This window comes from Chrysemys picta, chromosome 10, assembly GCF_011386835.1.
Source record: "Chrysemys picta bellii isolate R12L10 chromosome 10, ASM1138683v2, whole genome shotgun sequence".
In the NCBI taxonomy this organism is placed as follows: domain Eukaryota; kingdom Metazoa; phylum Chordata; order Testudines; family Emydidae; genus Chrysemys; species Chrysemys picta.
This window is the reverse complement of record NC_088800.1, coordinates 48,449,327-48,466,870: the sequence shown is the minus strand read 5'-3', so window position 1 is coordinate 48,466,870 and position 17,544 is coordinate 48,449,327. Positions and strand designations below refer to the sequence as shown.

The window sequence follows — 17,544 nt, the reverse complement described above, 5'->3', positions numbered from 1 at the left end:
GTTTTGTGAGGTTTCCCTCCCTCCAGCAGGCCATAAAGATTTCCCTTTCATTGCAGAAGTGCTCAGTAGCCGCAGAGCACCACTGCTGGTACCTCAGGGTGGTGCAGCACCAGAGTGGGTTGAACCATCACCCAAACTTAGTCTACTGCAGAGCTGGTGGACTCAGCTTACTATGCACCTGAATTATCAGGTTCCCTTCACCTTCTGCTAGACAGTTGCCCTTACCATTGTAACAGCTGCAAAGTGCTGTGCTTCACTGGTGCTAACTCCCACCACCTCGCCCCTGTCTGAGCTGGAGAGGAGTAGAGGTAGGTGTCATAACTGTTCATGTGTTCCTTAGGCATTTCAGCCGCCACCTCTGCTAAGGGTCCACTGAACTGCGGCCTCAGCTCTACCATGTACTGGTCTGTAGTGATGCTGTATCCAAGGCAGGCCCTTTCAAAATTTTCTAAGAAGGCCTCAGTATCATCGCCTGCCTTGTAGGTGGGGAATTTTCTGGGATGGGAAGTGGTACCTGGAGAGGGGTTGTTAGGATTGGCTGTTGTATCCGGCCTAGCCCGTGCTAATTCCAGTTCATGCTTCATCTCTTTTTCTCTCAGCTCCATAGCTCTCTTGTGGGCCTCCTCTTTGGCTTTCTCTTCAGCTTCTTGCTCGAGTTTTTTTAATTGAAGCAGTCTCTGATATTTTTTTTTCATTTTCTTCTGCTTCTAGTCTGGCCAGTTCTATTTTGTTAGCTACTTCTTTGGTAGTCATTTTCCTGTTTTCTTGTGCTGGGCCACACCCCTCTGCAGTTGACTGAAACTGGGATGCACTCAGCTCAGGCTGCTGCTGAGGTAAGAGACTTTCTAACTAGCTATCCCCGAGTAGAAAGAAAAAAAAAAAACAATTCAGCTTGTAAATTCCTTTTACCAGCTGTTTGCTCATTGATTGAGCCCTTCTCTTTAACAAAGACCCTTGTTAAAAAAAAAACTTAACACCTCTGCCTTCAGGCAAGGAGAGATAAGATATGCATCTACCTTCAGCTCTGCTTTCCAAGCAGCTAGAAAGGAGAAAAAAAAAATCTTACTGGCTTTTGGTTTAAAATGATCCCACCGCTCTGCCACCATGTCAAGGCTGCTTCCCCACTCTGAACTTTAGGGTACAAATGTGGGGGCCTGCATGAAAACTTCTAAGCTTAACTACCAGCTTAGATCTGGTCCGCTGCCACCATTCCCAAAGCTAATTCCCTTCCCTGGGAAGTCTTGAGAGACCTGTTCAGAAAGATTTGGAGAACCTGGATTGATGTCTGGTCCCTCTCAGTCCCAAGAGCGAACAACTTCCCAAACAAAGAGCACAAACAAAAGCCTCCCCTCCCCTCCCCAAGATTTGAAAGTATCTTGTCCCCTTATTGGTCCTTTGGGTCAGGTGTCAGCCAGGTTACCTGAGCTTCTTAACCCTTTACAGGTAAAAGGATTTTGGAGTCTCTGGCCAGGAGGGATTTTATAATACTGTACACAGGGGAGCTGTTACCCTTCCCTTTATAGTTATGACAGTAGGGTTCAGGTTAGGATTTGAGCTCAGCTGCTCTTATGGACAGGGCACTGAGGAGACTTTACAGCTCTGCACTCATGGTGAGTTGTTCCATGGAGAAGGACCTGCTGGGTGGTGACTATGTGAGGAGGACCTACAAGGAACTGATGATCAGGGAGAAAGAGAGAGAGCTGGAGAAACTGCATTACTGAGCCTTCCTCCCAGGGAATTCCGAACACAGTCCAGAATGGCTCTGTGTATGGTGAGGGGCAGGCAGCACCCCAGCCCTGCCAGAAGGATGAACCGAGTCCTGCAGCCCTTTTATTGTTAGAAAATGAATTGCAAATCTATTAAGAAGAGGAAATGAGTTATTTTAAACAAGAATCAAAGATTCAGCTCTTCAGTCTTGTGACAGTTCTTTGGGGATTTCCAGCCCAAGTCCCCAGTTCAAAGGCTGTCCAGGATTCTGGTTCTAGGGAAGCCAGAGCATGTGGGGTAAAGTCTGACAAATCATCACCCCCTCCCTGCTCATCGCAACCCCCTTCTCTCCCATGCTTGCTGGGCTATTCAGCTGAGTAGTCACACTATGGCAGCATTTGCCCTCCAGAGCAGTTCTGAGGGGCTAAAAAAAGCACACACATCTGCAGAGGCTCCAACGCTATTGTCCAGGCTGTAAACCCCAGCTGCAGCTGAGCTCTTGACTCATTCTAGGCATCCCTCAGGTTTGTTCTGCCCTTTTTGCTGTACAGTCTTGATGTCATAGGCCCAGCTTCTGTTTATACCCCCTCCAACACTGGTGGTTGGCATCCAGGTGGGAAAGGAGAAGCGTCCAGCCACCACCCGGGCCTCATCTGGCAGTTCTGCAAGCAGCTTTGTCTCTAGGAGAGGTAGCTAATGGGGAGGAGGAAGGGGAAGCTGTTACTCACAGTCACTGGTATCACAAGAAGGGGAAAAAGTTGTGTGTGTTGAGTTCTAGAGACTTTTTGCAGGTTTGCCATTGGTTAGCAGAGTTGTCATTTTGATTATTAATATTGATATTGAAGTAGCATCCAGTGGCCCCAGTCAGGATCCGGACCCCATTATGGTGAGCATGGTACAAACGCATTTATAGATGAAGCCCCTGCTCTGAAGAACTTACAATCCAGGACACATTCATGGAGCTTGGCTTTATGTTCAAAAATTAATTTGATCTCAACAGTAAACAGTAATGGCCCAGAAGGGGGCTGGCTCCATGGAGATGAGAAGTAAACACCCAAACCAAGCCAAGGACACCAATGCCAGCAAGATCTACAGTACAGATCCGTTTATGTGCGGATGGGGGGAGTCAAGCCGTCACAACTGCGTGTTAACGGACCGCGGGTTAAGAGGGCCATGCTGAAATATCTTAAGATATCTATATATACATATGTATAATTATCTAGGATTACATACGTATTCACAGTGTCCCAAATACCGAAGGCCTATCTGTTAACGGTGCTTTGCAAGAATATAAATTCAAATGTGTAATCTAATAAAAATATTATTATTACTAAACAGGGGTGAAAGAAACTCAGGACACTTACCGGTACAGGGCGGGGGTGGCTCTGGCCCCCAGAAGGGGCAGGGCTAGGGGTCAGCATCCCCCAGCCAGCCCTTCCTGGCCACCTGGTCCGTGCTGCCCGGGGTTCCCATGGTGATTTAAAGGGCGGCGTCTGGAGCCCCAGGCCCTTTTAAATTGCTGACCCCAGGGCAGCTGCTCCCTTTGCCCCCCTGCCCATCGGCAGCCGAGGGGGGGCAAAAGGGGCAGGGACCTTAAAGCGCTGCAGGGTCCTTTGCTGCAGCAGCGCTTTAACGTTGCTGCGCCCACCCACCCCCGTCGGTGGCCCAGCGCTGCTGCAGCAAAGGACTGTCCTTAAAGCACTGCAGCACTTTAATGTCCCTGCCCTTTTTGCCTCCCCTGTTGGCGGGGGGAGGGGGAGAAGGGGCAGCAACATTAAAGCGTTTAAGGATGGTCCTATGCCGCGGCAGTGCTTTGAGGATCCTTAAAGCACTGCTGCAGCAAAGGACCGTCCTTAAAGCGCTACCATGGCAGCGCTTTAACGTTGCTGCCCCTCCCTGCCTCCCCCCCTGTCGGCGGTAAAGACATACAACACGTTTCCCCTCCGCACTTCTTGTCGATTTCTATGTCAGTGAGTTAGTGAGCAAATCTGTAGCGCTACATAGCAAGTTCCTGTACTGCGTGTTAACAAGTCTCGCGTGTTAAATAGGTAGCACTGGGAGGCATGGCACTACCGTGCGTTAAGCGGATTCACGCGTAAACGGGTCTGTACTGTATTCTTTGGTGCTAATATCCACAGAGCAATAAATAATACCTTCATAGAAACTTATCTCGGCACTACCTGGAATGGAGTTCAGTAGGCCCCTGTTGCAAGACACAGTGGCCCCCTGTTGGACGACTTCTAAGTATTGGCAGTCTATCACAATAAGAAGGGCTTATGCTAACCCTCTTTTTATCTCTGAACGGAGGCCAGATCTGCAGATGCACTGAGCACTTGCTACACCCATTGAAACAAGCAGGAGGCGCAGGTGTTCAGCACCCCAACATGTTTAGGAATTTTGAATCACAAAATGCAAACTCTGCTGTATCCGTCCCTACAGCTACACAGTGCAGACTGCATTCACCTACCTCCGTAGTCACAGTGCTGGCTGGGGATATAGTAAGAGTGTACACCCAGCACACATGGGCAGTTTCTCAGCAGATCCAACATTTGGACTATCCCCACTCAAGGAAAACCCCCACTGACTATGATGGGGCCATTAGCAGGTGTCCACAGCAGCCTTGTTAAGGCAGATGCACTAGGATTTCGTTGGTTATGTGAAACATATATAGTTCTAGTGCCATTTTCTTAAGGGTTTTTTGCCAACATTCAGGATGATCCCTTTACTCGAGTATCCTCCCTTCTCATTGATTTGCCCAACAAAGTAGGAAATTGGCAACCAGCCCTTCACCCTTAACCAACTGTACCAGCCTCTAGAGAGTGCTTGGACTTACCACACTGGGAGCTAGGAACATAGAGATGTTGTTGCAGTCAGACAGGTTTACCTTTAAGAAGATAAAGTCAGTCATGGAGAGAGAAATAACAGGCTGAAGGTTCAGTGCAATGTGTGCTGGGGAAAGAGGATCTTAGTGGACTCTTAAATCTATGTATAAGGGTCAAACATCACTTGTTGACATACAGGAAGTTATTCTAAAGCCCAAAGAGGTCAATAATACTGAGCAAGTGAGATTTTTGGGAGGGGGAGTTGTGCTGTTATCAGGAGGTGCTGCAAAAACACTGTTACTGGACTAGATACAGGTGTGTCTCTGATAACGGATTAAATAAAATCTTAGGGTCCCAAAATGTAGAGATGGAACTGACTTATTAGTTCATAGAGTCCAGTAGTTCTCAACCTATTTACCATTGTGGGGGGCATATGTGGCTCTCCGTGTGTTATGTGAGCTGCATCCACACAATATATATACTACTGATTGGGCCGCAAGCTGCCCGTGGGTTGAGAATCACTGATCTAGTCCATCTCTGCCAGTGTTTTCTCCAGCCTAGTTTTAGATGTGTGGAGAGGTTCAGCTTTTGCTAATAGATCTTTAGGAGGCTTGATGCATGTCTAGAGTCCCAGGTATAGACGGGCAATATGAGAGGAACATCTTCAAGCATGCCCTCCTGCTGCACTGAGAAAGGACATTTATGCAAGGTAGGGGACTCTTTCATTGTCCCTCTTGTAGAGCTTCCCAAGGCTCCAGACCTCAGTGTTTTCAACATCATTTTCAGCTGTGTGTGTTAAAGGCCAGGAGAAGGAAAACAGATGGATGATCCCAGCTAAACACACCTGAGGAACCTACAGAGGTGAATTAACAGTAATTCAATATTATTGGACAGAGAGGGCCAATGTGGCTTTCTTCTCCCTTTTGCCACAGTGCTGCTGATGTAGGAACTGAGGAAAGTTTCTAGCACACAAAGAGTTGGATGATCAAATTATATCTGATCCATAAGGAACAGTTCCAGTGGGGGAAAGTGGAAAAAAAACCCAGTGCCTCTAAGAAGTAGGTTTGGAGGAGAATGCTGACCTTTTGCCCAGTGTGGCTAAAGCCCTGATGTCTATGTTTAGCAGAGGTAGGTCCTTTGATCTTAGAGATAATGTAGTCAGTCAGGCTGAGAAATCCAGAGTCCTGACTCCATCACAAGAAGTTACCTTCCATAGATCTTGCCGTTGGTAGAAAACCTTCCCGTAACACCCAGCCCTCCAGGCGCGATAGTTGGAGAGTCTCAACAGCCAGGGGTTGAGTTCGTAGCCAACAGCTGGTCTGAAGCCTTGTTTATATGCTTCTAATACCTGGAGAGAGGAATTGAAACCAAAATAAACCTCCATGTTTGTTCCTGAAATAATCTCTGGAGCAGTGGCTGTAGATCAGACAGCTTCCAGCTACTCCATTCCCAGCAGCAGTCACTGTGGGGAATGGATAAGAGTACTGTCTTTACCTGCACTGCATTCTCTAAGCAGCTCTTGTAGGGAAAGGGGTAGGAAGGCAAGGAGTAGATGATTAATGACCAGATGCCAGTGTAGAAGGTAGCTGGCAAGGCTCAACATGTAACATGGTACGTCCTTCGAGATAAATCAGGGAGGCAGTGGAACAGAGAGAAACTGAGGGTGTGATTCTGTGAAGGGCTGAGTTTTCAACTCCTCTCAGTTCAGCATGCTCAGGACCTCCCAAGAGGAAGTTAGCACCTTGCAAGCTCAGACTAACAATGAGGAAAGGACAAGACAGGGTTTGAGAATGGTTGTAAGTACCAGTCTTATCAGAACTTTTTTCTGATAAGCTAAGGCGATTCCCTTCTACTGGTTGTGAGAGTACTATAGTTGCTCCAATCCCTTCCTTCCCCAGCAGAAGTCATTCTAAGATGATGTGCAGGAGTAACAGCTATGTGGGCGGCTCTCAACTGCTCCATCCCAAATTCGTTAAGGAGTCCAAGTCTAGGAAAGGGACATGTGAGTTGCTCCATAAGGAGCATTGCCTAAATACTCCAGTCCCAGGAGTCTTTGCAGGGAATGGCTAAGCACAATTGCCTTGAAAGAGCTTTCAGTCTAAGGAGTTACGCTGGTGTAAGCCCACCACAACCCCAACTAAGTTTCTCTAGCTCAGGGGTCGGCACGTGGCTCGCCAGGGTAAGCACCCCGGCAGGCCGGGCCAGTTTTATTTACCTGCTGACGCGGCAGGTTCGGCCGATCGCGGCCCCCACTGGCCGCGGTTCGGCGTCCCGGGCCAATGGGGGAGGCGAGAAGCGGCGTGGGAGAGCGATGTGCTGGCCGCAGCTTCTTGCCGCCCCCATTGGCCCGGGACGGCAAACCGCGGCCAGTGGGGGCCGCGATCGGCCGAACCTGCCGCGTCAGCAGGTAAATAAAACTGGCCCGGCCTGCCGGGGTACTTACCCTGGCGAGCCGCGTGCCAAACGTTGCCGACCTCTGCTCTAGCTATACACTGACATAACAGGGAGCAGGATGTGGATGCTCTTGGAGTGGGAGATCTACCTTTAACACTATTAACTCTTCAAAATGCAAACCAGCAGCTGTGAATATCAGACACAAGGACTTTTTTCTCGCTTACAATTCTGCCTTCTCATGACCCTAAATCCACCATCTTCCCAGAGCGTCCTTTCAGCAACGACATCACATTCTCAACTTGCTTGGCACTTGATGGTACATATGGCACCTAGTTTAGAGAAATATAAGCCCCAGTCAAACACAAGTTACCTTTCTGGTGTTCCAGTTGTGTTAGAGTACTGCAGGATGCAGTAACGCATCCTACAAAGCATGGTGTTTTGGGACATGTAGTTCCACACTTGTGCAGGCTGCACATTCATTACAAACAAGGCCCAATCCTGCAAAAGGATTTGTACAGCCAAACGCTTGTTATAGCCCAGAGCTCAACTCACTTCACTAGATTTCCACATGGGCACAAGGGTTTGCCTGTATGGATCTGACTGCAAGATCAGGGCCATAAAGTGAAGTCAAGGATAGCCACTTTGGTCACCTACACACTAGGTCTATCTGAATAGGAGGAAACAGCACTAAACAGTCAGGAGACTCCCAGCTGAAGAAAGCAAACGGGACTGAGACCTAGAGGAGCTAGCCTCAGCCACTATGCTAAGCACAACTGGAAATTGAGCCAGATCCACAACTGGTGGAAGTGACTTAAATGAAGCTGCACCCACTTACCCAAGTGGGAGGTTGGATCCTAACTAGGTCTCATCAAAACACAGCTGGAGTACTAAAAATGAAACCTATCATAGAGATCTTTTCACTTGCAAACAAAACAGTTTTACAAATATTAATCATGTCAGCTATGTTTCAGGTGCAGAGTTTGTAAAGTGGTTTGGGAGCCTTTGGAATTAAACATCTTAAAACAAGAGATATTGGCAAGGTTGCTAAGAACAAAAAATGTGACAAAATAATTCTCATGTGGTTTTATTTCCCATAGCAAATGCCTCAAATATCCTTGTGCCAGCAGGCCAGAGTTCACAAGTGACCCTATAACCGAAGAAGTGAGGTTTTTAATCCACGAAAGCTTATGCCCAAATAAATCTGTTAGTCTTTAAAGTGCCACCAGACTCCTTGTTGTTTTTGTAGATACAGACTAACACGGCTACCCTGATACCTATAACCAGTGGGTACGTGACAGAACAGAAACGCCATAGTAAAGAAATGTTTCATGCATCTTCCAGGGTGCCTTTATAAATCACACTGGGGGAATAAAATCATGTTATATAAAAAGCTTGGTAATATTAATTCCCCCCCCAAATATATACTTAATGCGGCCTCTTCTCTTAAACCAGAACAAATCCCCATTAAAAAGCCCTGGCGAATGATCTACCTGTAACTTTAAAGGCACTCTGCGGAAGCCAGGCATGAGAACTCCTGCCCACATAACATAGGCAGCAAAACCTGTGCCTGCTGCAAGCTGCACGAGGCCCCAGCCACCAATAGTCTTCCCTTGAAACTCCATTGCCAGCTCTTCTATGTCATCAGGATCCATAGCTGTAAAAACACCAGGATCGGAAGGAGATTTATTCGTTAACCAGCTAATCATACCTGGCACGTATTCAGCATGCTGTATTTGTATTTACAGCACTGCACACACAGGGCGACAAAAACCCCACTATTACACCCTCCCTCAGGCACCTGTATTCATGTACGCCCTTCCCCCATGTACCCTCCCACGGCCCGTTTCCCCCATCTGTCGGGCAGGGGAGAGGTTAGGCTCGAGGGCGCGGCCCCTTTAAATCAGGCGTCCCTACACAAAACTCATCAGGAACTACCCGTATGCGTCCCATAATGCACCACGCATACTACCGTACCGAGACATACATACTGTCTTGGCACGCACGCCTCTCCGGTGATGAACAGGAGGTGGTGCTCCGCTCGTGAACACAGGTAACTGAACGTCCCTAGCAACATTAGTTCCGCTGCTGGGACCTAGACAGCCGTTAACCCTCCCGCTCTTCCCAAACACTACACCCAGTTCCCCCACCGCGACACCCACCAAAGGAGGTGCCACAGACTTAGAGGTTCGGAACATAACTCTCGGCAGTACCGGGGTTGAATGAGAGGTACTGGGGAAGGTTATGATGGAGGGTACTGGGGTTGAATGGGAGGTACTGGGGTTGGATGGGGCGGGTACTGGGGAAGGTCATGACGCGGGGGGGTACCATGGTTGGACGGGGGGTACTGGGGAAAGTTATGATGGCGGGTACCGGGGTTGGATGGGGTGGTACTGGAGAAAGTTATGATAGGGGATACCGGGGTTCAATGGAGGGGGGTGTACTGGGGAAGGTTATGACAGGGGAACCAGGGTTGGATGGGGGGGGGCTGTACTGGGGAACGTTATGACGGACGGGGGGTTACCAGGGTTGGATGTGAGGGGGGTGTACTCGGGAAGGTTATGACCGGGGGTACTGGGGTTGGATGGGGGGGTGCTAGGGAAGGTTATGACGGGTTGCACTGTATTGGATGGGGGGTACTAGGGAAGGTTATGAGGGTGCATACCGGGGTTGGATGAGGGACAATGGGGAAGTTTATGATGGGGGGTACCGTGGTTGGATGGGGGTCACTGGGTAAAGTTATAACGGTTGTTATCGAGGTCTGATGGGGGGTACCGGGGTTAGATATGGGGGTACTGTAGAAGGTTATGATGGAGGTACCGCAGTTGGAGGGTGGTACCGGGGAAGGTTATGACAGTGGGCACCAGGTTAGGAACGGGAGTGCTGGGGAAGGTTATAATGGTTGGTACTGGGTATAGATTCGGGGGTGTACTGGGGAAGGTAATAATGGGGAGTACCGGGGTTGGATGGGGGGCTACCAGGGAAGCTTTTCACAGTTGGTACTGGGGTTGGATGGGGGGGTTCTGGGGAAGGATATCACGGGGTGTACTGCGGTAGGACGCGGTGCACTGGGAAGGTTATGACGCTGGGTACTGGAGAAGGTTATGACGGGGGGTACTGGGGTTGGATGGGGAGAATACTGTGGTTAGAATGGGGGTTCTGGGGAAGGTTATGAAGGGGGGTACCAGGGTTGGATGGGGGTGGTGTACTGGGGAAGGTTATGACGGAGGGCCCGGGCTTGGATGCGCGGTGCTGGGGGAGATTATGACGGGGTGTACTGGGATTGGATGGGGGAGTACTGAGGAAACTTATGAATGGGGTACCAGGGTTCGATGGGGGGGTACTGGGGAAGGCCATGATGGGGGGTACCACGGTTGGATGGGGTTGGAACTGGGGAGGTTATGACGGGGGGGTACTGGGGTAGGATGGGGTGTACTGAGGAAGGTTATGACGGGGGGTATTGGAGAAGGTTATGATGAGGGGTACCGGGGTTGGATTGGGGGGTGTACTGGGGAAGATTATGAGAGGGGGACCAGGTTGGATGAGGGTTGGTGTACTGGGGAAGCTTATGACGGAGGGGCGGGGGTACCCGGGTTGGATGTGGCTGTACTCCGGAAGGTTATGACGCGGGGTACCGGGTTTGGATGGGGAGAGTACTGGTGTTGGAATGGGGTTTCTGGGGAAGGTTATGATGGAGGGTACCGAGGTTAGATGGGGTGGGTACTGGGAAAGCTTATGATGGGGTGTACCGGAGTTGGATGTGGCTGTACTCCAGAAGGTTATGACGGGGGGTACCGGGGTAGGATGGGGTGGGTACTGGGGAAGGTTATGACTGGGGTACCGGGGTTGCATGGAGGGTACTGTGGAAGGCTATGACGGGGTATGCTGGAGTTGGATGGGGGTTGTTGGAAAGGTTATGATGGGGCGTATCAAGGTTGGAGTGGGGGTACTGGGGAAGGTTATGACGGGGGGTGCTGGGTTGGATAGGGTGGGTACTAGGGAAGGTTATGGGGTGGGGGTATTGGGGTAGGATGGGGTATACTGGGGAAGGTTATGACAGGTGGTACTGGAGAAGGTTATGATGGGGCGTTCCAGGGTAGGATGGGGTGTACTGAAGAAGGTTATAATAGGGAGTACTGGATAAGGTTATAATGGTGCGTACCAGGTTTGGATGGGGTGGGTACTGGGGAAGGTTATGGGGTGGGGGTATTGGGGTAGGATGGGGTATACTGGGGAAGATTGTGACAGGTGGTACTGGAGAAGGTTTTGACGGGGGGTACTGGGGTTGGATGTGGCGGTACTCGCGGGGGTACCAGGGTTAGAGGGGGTGAGTACTGGGAAAGGTTATGAATGGGGTACTAGGGTTGGATTGGGAGGTAGTGGGGAAGGTTATGATGCCGGGTACCAGGGTTGGATGGGGGGGGGTGTACTGGGGAAGGTTATGATGGGGGGGGGCTGGGTTTGGATGGGGGGTACCCGGGGAGGTTATGACGGGGTGTACCAGGGTTGGATGGGAGGGTATTGGGGAAGGTTATGGCAGTTGGTACTGGCTTTTAATGGGGGGTACTGAGGAATATTATGACAGGGGGTACTGGGGTTGGATGGAGAGTGTTATGATGGGGATACCGGGATTGGACGGGGGGTACTGGGGAAGGTTATGATGGGGTATGCTGGGGTTGGATGTGGCTGTTCTCCACAAGGTTATGATGCGTGGTACCGGGGTTTGATGGGGAGAGTACTGGGGAAGGTTATGAATGGGGTGTTGGGGTTGAATGGGGGGGGGTACTGGGAAAGGTTTTTACTGGGGGTGCTGGGGTTGGATTCGGGGTAGTGGGGAAGGTTATGATGGGAGGTATTGGGGTTGGATGGGGAGAATCCTGGGGAAGGTTATGAGGGGAGTACCAGGGTTGAATGGGGGCATACTGGGGAAGGTTATAACGGGAGGTACCAGGGTTGGATGGGGGTCGTTGGAAAGGTTATGACGGGGTGTACCAAGGTTGGAGCGCTGGTACTAGGGAAGATTATGACGCGGACCTACCGGGGTAGGATGGGGTATACTGAGGAAGGTTGTGATGGGGGGTACTGGAGAAGGTTATAATGGGGGGTACCGGGATTGGATTGGGGCATGTAGTAGGGATGGTTATGATGGGGGGTACCGGGGTTGAATGGGGGTTACTGGGGAAGGCTAACTTGGGTTGGATGGGATGGGAACTGGGGATGGTTATGACGGGGGGTACTGGGGTTGGATGGGGAGAGAACTGGGGAATGTTATGATATGGAAACCGGGATTGGATGGGGGGTACTGGGGAAGGCCAACTTGGGTTGGATGGGGTGGGAACTGGGGATGGTTATGACGGGGGGTTCTGGAGAAGGTTATGACAGGGGGACCAGGCTTGGATGGCGGGGGGGGGGGGGGTGTTCTGGGGAAGGTTATGACTGGGAGTACCAGGTTTGGATGGGAAGAGTACTGGGGAGGTTATGAATGGGTGGTACCGGGGTAGGATGGGGGTGTACTGTGGAAGGTTATGATAGGGGGTACTGGAGAAGGTTTTTGGGGTATCGGGGTTGGATGGGGAGCATACTGGGGTTGGAATGGGGGTTCTGGGAAAGGTTATGATGGGGGTACTGGGGTTGGATGGGGTGGGTACTGGGGAAGGTTCTGTTGGGGGGTTACCAGGGTAGGACAGGGTATACTGGGGAAGGTTATGATAGAGGGTATCTCGGTTGGATGGGGAGAGTACTGGGGAAGGTTATGACAGGGGTTACCAGGATTGGATTGGGGAGGTACCAGGGAAGGTTATAATGGGAGTACCAGGGTTGGATGTGGTGTACTGGGCATGATTATGATGGGGAGTAGCGGGGTTGGATGGTGCGGGTACTGGGTTAAGTTATGACGGGGGGTGTCAGGTTTACACAGGGCGAACTGGTGAAAGTTGTGACGGGGGGTACTGGAAAAGGTGATTACGGGGGTACCGGGGTTGGATTGGGAGAGTATTGGGTTAAGTTAGGATGGGGGATACTGGGGAAGGTTAAAATGGGGGGTTCCGGGATTTGATGGGGGGCACTGGGGAAGGTTATGAGGGGCAACAGAGTGGGAGCTACCCAGTTTATTGCACCCAATGCAGCCTGTATGATTACCTTCCCTATGGGCTGGTGGTGTATGTATGCATTCGGTGCAAGTAGCTCCAGGCCCTCAGAGACCGTGTGGCTGAGCTGTAGGAGCTAAGGGAGACAGAGAGGTACATAGATGAGACTTTCTGGGACACGGTAGAACAGTCCCACCCCTGGTCTGACAGCCTCTGTGCTGTTGAGGAGGATGAAAGCCTCAGGGAAGGAGAACATCCAACTGGAGCAGAGGGAAACAATCCCATAGTTGGGATCCTCTTCCCAGATGATGATGTGATATCCTCTCGCACTGAGGATACTTCTCCGGGGGAGGGAACTCCAGTTATTAGGAAGAGACAGGTATTAGTCAGGTATGGGCGATTTGATCATTAGAAACATAGATAGTTCGGTTTGCGATGATCGGGAGAACCGCATGGTGACTTGCCTGCCTGGTTCAAAGGTTGCGGATCTCTTGAAACATCTAGATAGGCTTATGTGTAGTGCTGTGGAGGAGCTGGTGCTTGTGGTACATGTAAGTACCAAAGACATGGAGAAGGATATGAGAGAGGTCCTGGAGGCCGAATATAGGCTGCTAGGTAAGAGATTTAAGTCCAGAACCTCCATGGTAGCATTCTCTGAAATGCTTCCAGTTCCATGCGCAGGGCCAGTTAGACAGGCAGAACTGCAGGGTCTCCATGCATGGATGAGACGATGGTGTAGGGAGGAGGGGTTTAGATTTATTAGGAACTGGGGAAGCTTTTGAGAGAGGGAGAGCCTATACAGGAAAGATGGGCTCCACCTAAACCAAAATGGAACCAGATTGCTGGCGCTTAAAATTAGAAAGGTCGTAGAACATTTTTTAAACTAAGGGCTGGGGGAAAGCTGACAGGTGCGGAGGAGCATGTGATTCGGACATCCCTTAGGAGAGGCTCTATAAATGGAGATTCCCTATGTCCTAATAAGGAGGAGAGGATGGAAAATGATAAAATACAGGGAGGATCTGATGAGAAACAGTCAAATGAAAAAAAGTCCCATTCAATTATGTCATGCAATAGGGGACAGCCAAAAAATGACAAGTTTTTAAAATGCTTATATACCAATGCTAGAAGTCTAAATAATAAGATGGGTGAACTAGAGTGCCTAGTATTAAATGAGAATATTGATATAATAGGCATCACAGAAACCTGGTGGAATGAGGATAATCAATGGGACACAGTAATACTAGGGTACAAAATATATCGGAAGGACAGAACAGGTCGTGCTGGTGGGGGAGTGGCGCTATATGTGAAAGAAATCATAGAATCAAATGAAGTAAAAATCTTAAATGAAGTAAATTGTACTATAGAATCTCTATGGATAGTAATTCCATGCTTGAAAAATAAGAATATAGCAGTAGGGCTATATTACAGACCACCTGTCCAGGATGGTGTTAGTGAATCTGAAATGCTCAGGGAGATTAGAGAGGCTATTAAAATAAAAAACTCAATAATAATAATGGGGGATTTCAACTATCCCCATATTGACTAGGTACATATCACCTCAGGAAGGGATGCTGAGATAAAGTTTCTTGACACCTTAAATGACTGCTTCTTGAAGCAGCAGGTCCTGGAACCCACAAGAGGAGAGGCAATTCTTGATTTAGTCCTAAGTGGAGCACAAGATCAGGTCCAAGAGGTGAATATAGCTGGACCACTTGGTAATAGTGACCATAATATAATTAAATTTAACATCCCTGTGGCAGGGAAAACCCCACAGCAGCCCAGTACTGTAGCATTTAATTTCAGAAAGAGGAACTACTTTAAAATGAGAAGGTTAGTGAAACAGAAATTAAAAGGTACAGTACCAAAAGTAAAATCCCTGCAAGCTGCGTGGAAACTTTTAAAAAACACCATAATAGAGACTCAACTTAAATGTATACCCCCAATTTAAAAAACATAGTAAGAGAACCAAAAAAGAGCCACCGTGGTTAAACAACAAAGTAAAAGAAGCAGTGAGAGGCAAAAAGGCATCCTTTAAAAAGTGGAAGATAAATCCTAATGAGGAAAATAGAAAAGAGCATAAACTCTGGCAAATGAAGTGTAAAAATATAATTAGAAAGACCAAAAAAGAATTTGAAGAACAGCTAGCCAAAAGTCCAAAAGTAATAGCAAATTTTTTTTTAAATAAATCAAAAGCAGAAAGCCTGCTAAACAACCAGTGGGGGCCACTGGACGATCGAGATGCTAAAGGAGCACTCAAAGACGATAAGGCCATTGCGGAGAAACTAAATTAATTCTTTGCATCGGTCTTCACTGTTGAGGATGTGAGGGAGATTCCCAAACCTGGGCCATTTTTTTTGGGTGACAGATCTGAGGAACTGTCCCAAATTGAGGTGTCATTAGAAGAGGTTTTGGAACAAATTGATAAACTAAACAGTAATAAGTCACCAGGCCCAGATGGTATTCCCCCAAGAATTCTGAAGGAACTCAAATGTGAAATTGCAGAACTACTAACAGTAGATTGTAACCTATCATTTAAATCAGCTTCTGTACCAAATGACTGGAGGATAGCTAATGTGATGCCAATTTTTAAAAAGGGCTCCAGAGGTGACCCTGGCAACTACAGGCCGGTAAGCCTCACTTCAGTACCAGGCAATTGGTTGAAACTATCGTAAAGAACAAAATTGTCAGACACATAGATGAACATAATTTGTTGGGAAATAGTAAACATGGTTTTTGTAAAGGGAAATCATGCGTCACCAATCTACTAGAATTCTTTGAGGGGGTCAACAAGCATGCGGACAAAGGAGATCCAGTAGATATAGTGTATTTAGATTTTCAGAAAGCCTTTGACAAGGTCCCTCACCAAAGGCTCTTAAGCAAAATAAGCAGTCATGGGATAAGAGGGAAGGTTCTCTCATGGATTGGTAACTGGTTAAAAGATAGTAAACAAAGGGTAGAAATAAATGGTCAGTTTTCAGAATGGAGAGAGGTAAATAGAGGTGTCCCCCAGGGATCTGTACTGGGCCCAGTCCTATTTAACATATTCATAAACGATCTGGAAAAAGGGGTAAACAGTGAGGTGGCAAAATTTGCAGATGATACAAAACTACTCAAGATAGTTAAGTCCCAGGCAGACTGTGAAGAGCTACAAAAAGATCTCACAAAACTGGGTGACTGGGCAACAAAATGACAGATGAAATTTAATGTTGATAAATGCAAAGTAATGCACATTGGAAAACATAATCCTAACTACACATATACAATGATGGGGTCTAAACTAGCTGTTACTACTCAAGAAAGAGATCTTGAAGTCATTGTGAATAGTTCTCTGAAATCATCCACTCAATGTGTAGCGACAGTCAAAAAAGTGAACAGAATGTTGGGAATCATCAAGAAAGGGATAGATAATAAGACAGAAAATATCATATTGTCTCTATATAAATCTATGGTACGCCCACACCTCGAATACTATGTGCAGATGTGGTCGCCCCATCTCAAAAAAGATATATTGGAATTGGAAAAGGTTCAGAAAAGGGCAACAAAAATGATTAGGGGTATAGAACGGCTTCCGTATGAGGAGAGATTAATAAAACTGGGACTTTTCAGCTTGGAAAAGAGGCGCCTAAGGGGGGATATGATAGAAGTCTATAAAATCATGAGTGGTATAGAGAAAGTAAATAAGGAAGTGTTATTTACTCCTACTCATAATACAAGAACAAGGGGCCACCAAATGAAATTAATAGGTAGCAGGTTTAAAACAAACACAAGAAAGTATTTTTTCACGCAACACACTGACAACCTCTGGACTCCTTGCCAGAGGGTGTTGTGAAGGCCAATACTATAACAGGGTTCAAAAGGGAGCTAGATACACCTCTACCCCGATATAACGTGACCTGATATAACATGAGTTCGGCTATAACGTGGTAAAGCAGCGCTCCAGTGGATCAAAGCAAGTTCGATATAACGTGGTTTCACCTATAACGTGGTAAGATTTCTTGGCTCCCGAGGACAGCGTTATATCAGGGTAGAGGTGTAGATTCATGGAAGATAGGTCCATCAATGGCTATTAGCTAGGATGGGCAGGAATGGTGTCCCTAGCCTCTGTTTGCCAGAAGCTGGGATTGGGTGACAGGGCATGGATCACTTGATGATAACCTGTCATTGGCCACTGTCAGAGGACAGGATACTGGGCTTGATGGACCTTTGATCTGACCCAGTATGGCCATTCTTATATTCTTATGTACCTGGGTTGTACGGGGGGTACTGGGGAATGTTATGATGGCAGTACTGTGGTTGGATGGGGGGCACTGGGGAATGTTATGATGGGGGGTATTGGAGTTGGATGGGAGTCTCTGGGAGAAGGGCTAGGGTGGGTGAGGTGGAACTTGGGGAAGGAGAGTTAGTCACAGGCATGGAGGGTAGTGCTGCCCAAATAATTCCTGGAGACTGGCACCCAACAGACCCCGGGAATTGGGCTTCAGAGCACCTTCTTTGTGATGCAGGTGGCAAACTGCATCACTGTGTGAACCATATGCCAA

General features: G+C 48.4%; 1 protein-coding gene across 1 annotated transcript; it reads right to left on the bottom strand.

The window, feature by feature from the left end:
- Positions 1–74: 74 nt before the first annotated feature.
- ANTKMT (adenine nucleotide translocase lysine methyltransferase) lies at positions 75–8,866 on the bottom strand. Its single transcript, XM_042847928.2, has 5 exons — positions 8,722–8,866; positions 8,414–8,577; positions 5,737–5,877; positions 4,541–4,591; positions 75–2,400 (listed from the first exon to the last, which is right to left on the bottom strand). Exons 1-5 carry the CDS (start codon positions 8,774–8,776, stop codon positions 2,212–2,214), a joined length of 600 nt encoding a protein of 199 aa, XP_042703862.1. The 5' UTR covers positions 8,777–8,866; the 3' UTR covers positions 75–2,211.
- Between the last annotated feature and the right edge of the window lie 8,678 nt (positions 8,867–17,544).